Source organism: Leptidea sinapis, chromosome 1 (assembly GCF_905404315.1).
Source record: "Leptidea sinapis chromosome 1, ilLepSina1.1, whole genome shotgun sequence".
Lineage (NCBI taxonomy): Eukaryota > Metazoa > Arthropoda > Insecta > Lepidoptera > Pieridae > Leptidea > Leptidea sinapis.
Genome location: NC_066265.1, coordinates 29,485,289 through 29,498,246, shown reverse-complemented (window position 1 = coordinate 29,498,246; position 12,958 = coordinate 29,485,289). Strand labels below are relative to the sequence as shown.

The 12,958-nt window shown below is 41.5% G+C and overlaps 1 protein-coding gene across 1 annotated transcript in view; it reads right to left on the bottom strand.

The window, feature by feature from the left end:
- LOC126965054 (intermembrane lipid transfer protein Vps13D-like) overlaps positions 1-12,958 on the bottom strand; it is a 53,079-nt gene that overhangs the window by 14,249 nt on the left and 25,872 nt on the right. Inside the window, exons 20-25 of the mRNA XM_050808502.1 lie at positions 11,913-12,039; positions 11,225-11,361; positions 10,915-11,142; positions 10,071-10,238; positions 9,546-9,741; positions 8,096-8,372 (exon numbers count right to left, since the gene is read on the bottom strand). Coding sequence (XP_050664459.1) covers positions 8,096-8,372; positions 9,546-9,741; positions 10,071-10,238; positions 10,915-11,142; positions 11,225-11,361; positions 11,913-12,039 — 1,133 coding nt within the window. The remainder of the gene's footprint in view (positions 1-8,095; positions 8,373-9,545; positions 9,742-10,070; positions 10,239-10,914; positions 11,143-11,224; positions 11,362-11,912; positions 12,040-12,958) is intronic.

Below are 12,958 nucleotides of genomic sequence, written 5' to 3'. Positions count from 1 at the left end.
ATTTCTGTAAATGAAATTACATTTTTAGCATCCAGTTTACCTTCAGTATGACGGCGTTGGTGTCCCACATTGACGCGTCCTCCACGAGCACCAGCTGCGAGTCCGTGATGTTCAGCTTCAGCTCCATCAGCTCCGCATCGCCGTTCCCGCTTGCCGGGGCCGCACCCTCAGCAAAGTTCTCCGAACTGATCAAATTATTTACCTTAATAATCAATTACCAAGGCCTGAAGTAACATTTATGAGTTTCATCATAGTTATCACTCGAAGTACTAACATTGAAGAGGAATATTGCGTATTTTCTTACTTCGTAACAGAACACGATAATTCATGAAGATAGTTTTCTCTGTTGTTGGTTGTTTGAGGCTACTAACCTCGCATAAATATTTTACATCCAATAACGATAAACTGCTGCTTTATCGAGCGAATTATTTTGTACAAGAGCATACCTCGGTGGCAGTTCATCGTCGGCAGCGGGCGGCGGCTGCAAGATGAAGTGGGATGCCGGCTCCCACCAATCGAGGATGGCCATGAGCCGCATGTTGTTCACCATGATCGTATATGCGGACGAGTCGGGACGTTTCCTGTTAACAAGCAAGGCTCACTTACGATTCTTTTAATTTCTGTATCGATATTTTATGATATAATAGTTAAAAAAAGCTTTAACAATTGACATAAGATTGAAAAAACATCATCACTACGCAACATAAATGATACTTATAACTCCATTATGAATTTCAATTCATAATGCTGCCTTTCTACGTCCAATCCATATTAATAAAATATTTTTCTATTCCTCTATTTTTATTTTTTATGTATACACAGCCACGATCACTAATATAAGTACGTACTTTATTAATTGTTTGTAAAACTCTATATTCTACTTTAATATCGCCAGAAAAGCGCAGTTTTTTTTTGGACAAATACTCCTAATTCTAGGCTAGGTATCGTACATTCATAGAAATATTAGGTAATAAGTAGTATATACTATATTACAAACATAATATTTACATGTTACAATAATTACAGTAAACACTTAAGTAATATTCTGTAATTTTCACATGACCCGCGTTGGCTGTACCTTTGCCATTTCTTGAAGTAAATTAAACTACTCAACAGAGATAAGCATGTTTACAATATATTTCAAGTCCATTGAAGCGGCAAATCAAAAATGTTGTGGTTTATGTTTGTTTCATTTAAAATTACCTAGTCGTAGAAAAATTATAGTATGCGACGTTGTATAACTAGATCATACATTGGGATCGCAACCCACACTACTTCTTATGCAACTGTAACGTAAAATAGGTCGGTGGCGCAAATGTTGAACCGGTGACTCTCACCATGCAGCTCCCGGTTCGATCCTCGCCCGCCACATACCAAATTTCGGTTTCCCACTTGTACGTTTACTCGAAGCTTTGTAACGCTTTGCGGTCGGTAACGCTTTTGTGATTTCTCTGGAGTTACAAGGGAGTATGGGCCGCGGTGATCACTTACCATTAGCTGGTATGCTCGTTCGTCCTTTCCATACAAACTCAATACTATGATTGAATTCTTATAAGTGTAATATAAAATAAATTTTTGTACTGAAATTATATATTTATACTGTTAAGTTGCAATATTATATTAATATTATTGTTAGGTGGCAAGCCTCTTACATGTCATGTTGAAGTACTTTATCCAAGATGTCTGAAATAGCGCGGTGTAAAGAAGTGTTGTAAGTTGTTACATTAAAATTATAACACAATAGTATATTACGCCACTATTGAGGGAAGTAGGCCATTTCAATCCGCGTGCAAAATGCCACGATTTCTCACCACACCTGTAACGGAAAGTTCCTTTGTTTCTATGTTTTCTGGGGCTCTTTTCGGCCCTCTGAATTTGATGTCAAAAAATCCGCGCAGGTGTGGTGAAAATAGTCTTTTCTGCCTTTACCACCACAATTTCGGTTATATACACATAGCTGTTGTAGCTTGGTTTCGCGAAATAAAATTGAAGAGGATCTTTTCTAATCTATAATCCAAGTGATGTGCTATTAATATTCCAAGTTATAAGTTTTATTAAGGATGAGGTGTCAGTATAATCACTGTGTTGGGTGCCAAGGTGTGAGGGTGATCACCTGGCGTGCAGCTCGGCTTGCACGGTGTGCGGGTGGTCGGGCAGCGGCTGTACGATGCGGCTGAACACGTTGCCGCGCCGGTTGGCCGGCTGCGACGTGTAGCGGCAGTCGCACACCAGGATCTCCTGCAAGTTAAACGCACCAACTTACTCTAAAGCTGACATTCAAAAATTTTAGTTAAGTTTCAAAAAAATATTATTTCTAAATATTTTTGCAATTTTCACTTAATAAAAACTTAATGTCACATTTGTGTGAAATTTAATGCAAAGAAAATAATATTACCGTTCTACATCTAAAACTTTATAAAAATTTATCGATCGAATATGTTACCTGCGAGACTAGATCAATATCTTGACTGGTGTCGGAGTACGAGTCGAGAATTAATCGTGACTTGATGAAATGCACGCAGGCAAGAGCGGGCGCGTCCGTCCGACGTAGCTCTACACGCACGTCCTTGAAAAACAAACACAAAACAATGTTGCTGTACTTGATTATTCGATACTAAGCATTAATAAATAATATATATAATCAGATTCTATAAAGTTACATGTATTAAAATATAATGGATTGTATTTAGTTGCTTAATTCTTGATAATGTTCTAAATGTTCATAAGAACATCAAGGAACTTGCTAGAAATTGTGACAATCATAATGTTAACACGAGGAACAAACTTTAACTTGTAATGCCTACTTCTCGGTTAAATCGAGTTAGTAAGTCTTTTATTGAACGATGTATATGCTTCTACAATATGATCCCAGAAAAATATACAAAACAAATGTGTTACGAAATTTAAAAGAAATGTTAAAACTACAGGAACATATCTAAACTATGCTTAATAGCCAAAGTTTTTGAGAAGATAATACAAACCCAGCTTTACGATTCATTAATAAGCTGTGGAAATGACTTCCTTGTGCGGTGTTTTCGGGACGATACGACATGGGTACCTTAGGCCGGCAACGCTCCTGTGATTCCTATGGTGTTGCAAGAGATTGTGGGCGGTGGTGATCACTTAACAACAGGTGACCGTGCGCTTGTTTGTCCTCCTATTTCATAAAAAAAAGATCCATCCACCCACCTCAACACGGATAACCTCAAAAGGCCATTTACTCGTATTCAGCATTATCTTAACCAAGTATATCTGACTGAACAGAACAGTCAGGTAGATGGCAGTATATACCGACTATACCAAAACACCTAGCTTTTTGTCTTACAGAAGCTCTTTAAAAAATAAATACCTGCAAATGTAAATGTAATGAGAACGTCCGCCACACGGGCTGAGCGGGCGTGAAGGACGTCACGGGCGCTGGTTCTGGTGTGAGGTCGGCACACGCTTCGCCGAGGTTGTGTGCCAACACGCCGCGTACGAGCTGGTACTGACACGCATCGAGTGCCACTTGCAGTGTGGTGAGTGTGCCGTTCACGGCCATGTCGGGTACTGTTGGCGTAAATGTAATATCCAATTCAGCCACATTTTTCTAATATTAGCTATATTATGAAAATAACACGAGTGTAGGTAATTTTAGGTTTTTTTGATTTTATTTTTGTTAGCTCTAATTGTGTGTTATTTGTTCATTGTACTAGAACCAGCTAGTTGACTGTTACAGCTTGTTGGATCTTATAATATCTTGTCCCTCTTCTTCTTTAACCGACTTCAAAAAAGGAGGAGGTTCTCAATTCGTCGGTATGTTTTTTTATTTTTGTTACCTCAAAACTTTCGGCTGGCTGGGTGGTTCCATTGTAATTTGGTCCAGATCTGACAATGGCATCTCTAAGTGGGTCTACTACTTAACAATAATATGCAAGTACCTTATTTTGTTTTGTTTAATAATTTTTAATTGTAACCCGTTGAGTGTCCTTAAACATATAAATAAAAGAAAATAAAAAATATATTGTCATAGCCAATCCTGTATATGTGTACCCAGTGGGTGCAATGTCTAGTTTACCGTTATGTGTGGTGTCGCAGTTGATCTCCAGCTGCAGTGTGAGGTGTGTGGGCGTGGGCAACAGCGGGCAGCCCACACGACACACTCCGCCACTCCCACTCCCACCACCTACCGCGCACCATACTGACACTCCCTGCAGTTCCACCGTGCGGACGTCCAATAACTCGCCATCATCTATCATTAGCATACAATATAGAAGCAATTATTAGTTATTTCGAGGAATCATTCAAAATGTTTAGTTGCACTAAACGGCGAATAAAACAGAATGGAATTAATTGTAGATCCGAAAATCGGCTATCAAAAATGATAATAATAAAATTTTTGTAACAAATATAGTTAATTTCTCAAAATAGACTTTTAGAGCGAATTAGTAAGCTTTGGAATTATTTTAGGACACCAGTGGGAGGCTCCTTTGCACCGGATGCCGACTACATTATGGATAGCTATATACCACAACGGCGCCTATTTCTGCCGTGAAGTAGTAATGTGTAATCATTACTGTGTTTCGGTCCGAAGGGCGCCGTAGCTAGTGTAATTACTAGGCAAATGAGACTTGACAACTTATGTCTCAAGGTGAGGAGCGCAGTTGCAATGCCGCTCAGAGTTTTTGGGTTTTTCAGTAATCCCGAGCGGCACTGGATTGTAATGGGTAGGGCGTATCAAATACCATCAGCTGAACGTCCTGCTCGTGTTGTTCCTTATTTTCATTAAAAAAACGTTTAGCTATAATGTGTGAGTGCAGCAGTACCGGACAGCGCGCGCTGGAAGCGGTTGGTGAGCCGCAGCAGCTGCAGGTCAGCCACGAGCGCGCGGCGGCAGCGGGCCGACACCGGCAGCACGATCACGGGCGACTCGCACCGCACCTTCAGCATCATGCGCTCCGCCGCGCTCGACTCCCGGACCACACTCGATACCTGACATATTCGACACTTATATTATAAGAAGCCACTGTTTCTCAAGTTATTACTATAAGTTTCTTAAGTTATTCATACTAGCAATGCAAGAGGCTGCCGAATTTTACTAAGGTGCCCAGTTTGGTGATTGAAAGGCATAAAAGGCAAATATTTTCTCAAAATTAATTACTTTAGAATTATTTTTGATGTCATTTCTAATAACTACTAGATACTACTACCGCTTCGGAAACAAATGGCGCTCTGAGAGAGAAAAAGAGGCGCAAGAAACTGTCCCAGCATTCTTTTTTTGCGCTCTTTTCAATAAAAATATACAATATTGTACAGTCATTTCTATCGCTATAAAATAATCACAATCTAGTCACAGGCTGTCCAATCATTAAGATATTCAGCAGTGGAGTAATAGGATTTACGACAGAGCCATTTTTTATAAAACATTTAAATTTATTTATAGATAATGCCTGAACAGTGGCTGGGACTTTATCATAGAAGTGTATACATTTACCCTTAAACCTATTATGTATCTTATGAAGCCTACTAGAATTAGTTACAAGCAATCCCTTATTTCTAGTGTTATAATAATGAAAATCACTAATAATGAAAATAAGAGCAAAATGGTGACGATTTTTGTGAACGTATATTAAATTTTCATAAATGTACTGACAATGAACAGTCATAATATTTATTTCTTTAAATTTTTCTTTGAGAGACTGTCTATAACCAAGCTCATATATAGCACGAACAGCTCTTTTTTGCAGAGCAAACACTATATCAATGTCAGCAGCATGACCCCATAGTAAAATACCGTACGTCATGATGCTGTGAAAATAACTGAAGTACACTAATCTAGCGGTCGCAAAATTCATGTACTCTCTAATCTTTCTAACTGCATATGCCGCAGAGCTGAGTGTATCTGCTAGATGGGCAATATGTGGACCCCACTGAAGCTTTTTATCTAACGTGATACCCAAGAAGACCGTAGTGTCCACAAGCTCCAATCTCTGGTCATTTATAAGTACGTTGGTTTGTACCTCCGCTGTGTTTGGTGTAATGAACCGTAAACAATTTGTTTTTTTACTGTTTAAGTGCAGATTATTCGTCTCAAACCAACGCACTATCTTTGAGAGTGCATTGTTTACCTCGTCATCAATATCTGCACGTCGCTTCTCTTTAAAAATAAGTGAAGTATCATCAGCAAACAATACAATCTCATGGCTATCATTTATCACAAACGGTAGATCGCTAATATATATAAGAAACAAGGAAGGACCGAGAATAGAACCCTGTGGAACACCTATTCCCACAGGTTTACCCGAAGACCGTTTGCCATTTACATCGACTATCTGAACTCTTTCGCTTAAATATGATTTAACAGATTCAGGGCTCTATTAGCTATCTAGGATTAGGAATCTTATTGATGGAAAGCAAAGAGCTTCGGATCTGATCAACTGTTACGATAGAAAACCATTAATGACTCCACTTGTTTTGGACGTTTTATCTCAAATCTCCGTTTAGTTTCATTTCATCATTAATAAGTTAATATGTAGGTCAACCTTATAATATTATTAATATGTGCTCGTATGCACAAATTACAGTAATCTGATTTAAAATGAACGAATTGTTAGACTATAATATAACAGACGCAATTGATAATATAATAATACTAGCTGACCCAGCAAACGTTGTATTGCCGATATTAAAATCGCGATATAAAAGTAACTGTTGATCGTAGATGGGTGAAAATTTGAAATTAATGCAGACAAATAATCAAACAAATTTAAAAAAAATGTCAAAAAAATGAAAAAAAAAATTCGTGTGGACCACCCTTAACATTTAGGGGGATGAAAAATAGATGTTGTCCGATTTTCAGACCTACCTAATATGCACTCAAAATTCCATGAGAATCGGTTAAGCCGTTTCGGAGGAGTTCGGTTCCGCACACCGTGACACGAGAATTTTATATATTAGATAAGCCATGTTCGCTATTTACAATATAGCCCAGATTTTTAGTGCTCTAACTTAAATATTAACAGCAAAGCATGTAGGTAATTTAGTGTGTAACCAACCTTCTGCCGCGCCTGTACGATGACGTGGCGCAGCAAAGCAAAGTCCCTCACGAAGGCCTGCAGCTCGAGCACGAAGCGGCGCGTGTGCACGTACGTGAGCGGCGCCATCTCCAGCTCCACGCTCGTGTCGTGGCCCGCCGCCGCCGCCTCCGCAGGGCTCAGTCTGCCGACATATTACGGTTCATTACATTCAGATAGTTACACCAACAACCACTGACCTCTACTATATACCGCTGGACTGGCGGCTGTCAAAGTGCTCTTGTGCCTGTTTGATATTCGCCATTTTGGCGCTGTTGGCCATAAAGCGAGAGTCTGCGGAACTAATGCTAGTAATGACAACCGCAGCTAAACAAATATCCTCCCACTGGTAAAATAAATTTAAGACGTGTGTACAGGACAACGTCCGTTGGGTCCGCTACTATAATTATAACATTGTCACTGACCGGTGGTAATGTAAGGTGAGCGCGTTGGTCGTGGTGGTCCGCAGCCGGTCCCGCCACCGCGGCGCGCGGGGCGCCAGGTCGGTGAGCGCCAGCGCCCCGAGCGCCGCCCGCACGTGGCGCCCCGCCGGCCCGCGCCGCGCCCGCACGGCGGCCCGGGCCACGCGCGCGCGGCACACCTCGCCCCGCGTGCCCACCACCACCACGGACAGCGACCGCACCACCACCGACAGCGACGACACCTCGCCGCCGCCCGCACGTGGCGCCCCGCCGGCCCGCAGAACTACGTCCAACTATAACATTGTCACTGACCGGTGGTAATGTAAGGTGAGCGCGTTGGTCGTGGTGGTCCGCAGCCGGTCCCGCCACAGCGGCGCGCGGGGCGCCAGGTCGGTGAGCGCCAGCGCCCCGAGCGCCGCCCGCACGTGGCGCCCCGCCGGCCCGCGCCGCGCCCGCACGGCGGCCCGGGCCACGCGCGCGCGGCACACCTCGCCCCGCGTGCCCACCACCACCACGGACAGCGACCGCACCACCACCGACAGCGACGACACCTCGCCGCCGCCCGCACGTGGCGCCCCGCCGGCCCGCAGAACTACGTCCAACTATAACATTGTCACTGACCGGTGGTAATGTAAGGTGAGCGCGTTGGTCGTGGTGGTCCGCAGCCGGTCCCGCCACAGCGGCGCGCGGGGCGCCAGGTCGGTGAGCGCCAGCGCCCCGAGCGCCGCCCGCACGTGGCGCCCCGCCGGCCCGCGCCGCGCCCGCACGGCGGCCCGGGCCACGCGCGCGCGGCACACCTCGCCCCGCGTGCCCACCACCACCACGGACAGCGACCGCACCACCACCGACAGCGACGACACCTCGCCGCCGCCCGCCCCGTCCGCCCCCTCCGCGCTGTCTGCACACACATCCACAATATTTTTCTATTTATGTAATGTTTTCAAGTTTTATTTGTGTAAAAAAATAAAGACTCCGTGTCACTTTACAGTGTAGCACCAAAACAAGCCGATTAACGTGTAAATACATAAGCCCCACGCACACACTTACACTACTACAGGCCGATAGGCGGCCATTATGAGAATTGTCATCGTCTGTGAGAGATCAGTTTGCGTCTCAAAAAAATATTTTCAAAATGCCGTCGTGCGTTGTGAAAAGTATAAACACAATAACATTTAAATATTTTTTGATATATGATTATTAAAGGGAGAAAAAAATTATGTAACTGGTATACCCCGTAACCGCACACACACTAGCATAAAGGTGCTTCACTTGCTAATATCACGGCGCGGAGTCCTTCTTATTTACTAGTCTGTGGTGTATTAATCGTAGACGTGAGGGTTATCACTTTAAAAACAACCCAAATTGTATAGATTTACAAGAGCGACATCTATAGCAAGTCAATTTCCTAATATGCAAATATTGAGGTTGAGCAGGTTATCATCTGTAAAGTAGATCCTGTAGATGAAACCACAACTTGAGAGATAAACAAAGCATACAAGATTTTATGACAATACGTCACTAGAACGGTTAGCTCAGTTGGGAGAGCACTGGCGCGGAACGCCAGAGGTCGTGGGTTCGAGTCCCGCATCGTTCACAAAATTTTGTTTTCAAATTTTATTTGTGTAATAATCATATATATAACCCGCGCTTCAAAAACAGGGTTAAAACCTTGTCATACTAACGTCTGCGTGACGTCAGCAGGCAATCTCATTATGCAAACGATACTTTTGATTGATGATTTTTAAGTGTTTGTCGGGATCTGTCCCTTGTCACTAAGTTGGGGGCATGTCCTTGACTCAATGCGCGGGTATTATAAAGTGAAATAGCCATGAATGCCACGTATAGTATCAACAACTTGTAATTCTCACATCTATTATCCTGGATTACACATCCAAACAAAAGAGTACATCGCGAATACGCCACCAATGTAACAAATTCGCTTATATTTCAATTCATTAACTTTCTATAACCTGAGCAGAATGGCATAAAAAACTAACATGACTAATTTTTATCCCCAACTTTGAAACTAATTACTTTAACTAAAATACCCAAATACAAGTCCTGTGAATACCTGTAACGTCCTTGTCTTTTGTATTTGTATCGCCTGAATTCTGAGTTTTATTCTCCCTCTCGTGCGTGGCTTCCGTTTTTTCTTCACTTTCGGATTCATCCCCAACAACACCGAAGAAGTCGAGAACAGCCACCCAACTGTCAATGCTAAGCACCAGTTTCAAGCTGTTGAACTCAACCTTGGTTTCCTTTGCGACCTAAACCCAACATCTATGTTTAAATCTGTGTGGTGTAAAGTCACTCCAAGTTTAAAATTATTTCTCCCTGTCATCTAATTCTGTAGTGACAAAGGTAGAGAAAAGTTTAAAATTTGCAGTAACAGTGCTTCGCGTTTATTAATAACACAGTGAATGCAAAATCAAGGTTAATAACAAGTAGTTCATTTATTCAGTGTCAACCATGTTAAGTCAGACAAGCAAAATATACTACTAATTATAATTTTAAACCTTCCCATGATAGCAAATTGTTTCATCGTTAAAAATTAACCTTGTCGTGTTATCAAATAATTTGACGTTGCCAAATTTACCTGATTGGATTTCTCGTGCGGATGCTGCGGGAGTCTTGTAATGACTGAGACCCACACAAGGTTGTCTTCCCCGCAATCCCCGGGCGGCCCAAACTCAGCCTCGGCACTCAACACAGGTGAGCACGGCGGCGTCGGCCCGCAACGACTCTCCTGTCTCTCACGGACACGCTGTATATAGTTTATGATTCTCGGTAAATGACAAACATATAAAATAAATAAAAAAATAAAATAGCCTTTATTATTACTAGTGACTTAATTTTTTTTTTCTTATAAATAAAACTTAAATTATCTTAACTAGTAATTTGTCTCTCGACAAAGGCCTCCTCTAAAGACTTCCACCTTATTCGGTCTCTGGCTACTCTCATCCAGTCTGGTCCTGCTATTCTTTTAAAATCGTCCTCCCACCATCTAATCTGTCTACCTTTACTTCGTTTCCCTTCTCTTGGATACCATTCTGTAACGGTTTTTGTCCATTTCTCTTTCTCTTCCCTCAGAATGTGTCCAGTCCATTTCCACTTTTGCTTTTGACAGAGCTTGTGTGCGTTTTTGAATTTTGTCTGACTCTTTATGTTTTCTAACGTAACTTTGTCTCGTCTCCGAACTCCAATTACGCTTCTTTCTATATAGTTTTGGCACACTTTTACTTTTTCCGAGAGATGGTCTGTTAGAGCCCAAGTTTGACATCCATATGTTAGACATGGGAGTATACACGTGTTTTTCTTTTTATTCCTATAGGTATTACGGGGTTTTTCATAATTTCACTCAAAGACCAGTATCTTTTCCATGTATTACAAATGACAAACATACGCATAGTTAAATATAATAAGAAATAATGTACCCATACCTCTCGTGTGTTGGGGACGTTGAGAGCGGGCAGCGACGGCACACGAGTGGGTGCGGGCACGTCGGGAATCGGGGAATAGACATCGGGCTGGCGCGTGAAGTCTGGGCACGACTTGGAGACAAAGACAGCCTTGGGCGGGCCGGGCGCCGTGTGCGATACCATCAGCAGGCGGTGCCGTGAGTCCGGCTCCTTGCTCAGATCTTCCATCGTAATTGAGAACAGCGACACCTAGATTCACCGGGTTCCTTTCATATCACGCTCAATTAACAAATATTTTTTGACGTCTGCATGTTACAAAATTGAAATCTACCTGTAACGCGGTCTCGTACGGGTGCAGGTGCTCATGACGCAGGTGAAACTCTCTGAACGTGAGGGCAACCAGACTACGCTCTCCCTCTCCCAGGTCTGCCAGCAGCTCCACGGTGAAGTCAGCCAGCTCGAACGCAACTAAAGAATTCCATTATTCGATGTCATAAAATAATGCTAATGATATGTAAAGAAAATACATTCCTATTTTCTTTATTATATATAATCTGTGTCTAATCTGTGTTTTTAAAAGTTTTATCTACACCCATGCTTTAAATCCTCTATTATAGATTCTGAAACAGTTAGATTATTCCACAAATAAAATTTGAAAAACAACAAAATTTTATGAACGATGCGGGACTCGAACCCACGACCTCCGGCGTTCCGTGCCGGTGCTCTAACCAACTGAGCTAACCGTTCGAGTGTCGTATCGTTATAAAATCTTGTATGCTTTGTATGTATTAATGTTGTTAAACTATAATGTCGTTTCTTTTATTATTTCAGGTGTGTTAATAATTAATATTGTGATGTTATAAACTTTGTGTGTTAAAACTATAAAGTAACAAAATAAATCTTTTATTATTTCAGAGCAACATATTATCGTTTTATTAATTGGCCGATCCTAAAAACTATCATATAGACAAAGATATTTTCTGATAGAGAATGTCGTTGCTATCTAATTGTATAGTCACCTATGTAGGGTGTGTGGTGACCGGCGGGAGCGGGTGGAGGCGCGAGGGGAGCAGCTAACACGGCGGCACGTACCGCAGGGTCCAGCCGCAGCGTAGGCACCGCAGGTTCTGACAGCGTGCTGTTCCTCTAAAAAGAAATATTATAATCACTAATCAAGTACATACATACATCAAGCACCCAACAATTATTTTAGTTCTATGGGGAAACTCTCTGGAAACTGGATTTCTCTTTGAATAGGTCGGCATTTCATACAGAACCATCATGTTGATAATCTAGCGGCTTGTTATGGTTTTTATCTACACCCATGCTTTAAATCATCTATTAAAGATTCTAAAACAGTTAGCTTATTGCCAACATTAAAACACCCAACGTCCTAATAACCATTCCATCATCCAAACGAGTGTTGTAATGAAATTCAGTACAGCATTATATTATCATCCGTTTTCATTACAATACTCCTTTGGATGATATTATGGTTACTAGGAATGGCTTTTTTAATGTTAGCAGTAAACTGTTTCAAATCTTTTATAGAGGATTGATATTATGGGTGTAGATAAAGTCTCGTATGAAACAGTTGATAATTAAGTATCAATGTTTTGATACACATGTACACTACTACTATTGTATTATATAAACCCACATTCGTATTTTTATACCCCTTATTACACAACAGTTGCATAAGTTATTTATGTGGGTATAATGTGGGTTTATCAAACGAGGCGAAGCCGAGTGTGATAATAGTATCACATAAGTGTTTTAATACCTAATTATCAACAGTTGCATACAAGACTTTATCTACACCCAGAATATGAATCCTCTAAATGATTCTGAAACTGTTAGCTTACTGCTAACATTGAAACAGCCAGACCTAGTAGTAACCACCCATTACTGATTATTTACAAATAAACTAAGTATTAATGAAATAATTATTTATTTTAGTAGTCATTTACATTTTGTAAAGTGCACTAATTTAAATTCACTTGAATATTATGTTCTTTTGCAGCGTTGAAATTGAATCGCTCACTTTTTGTAAACAAAACAATAA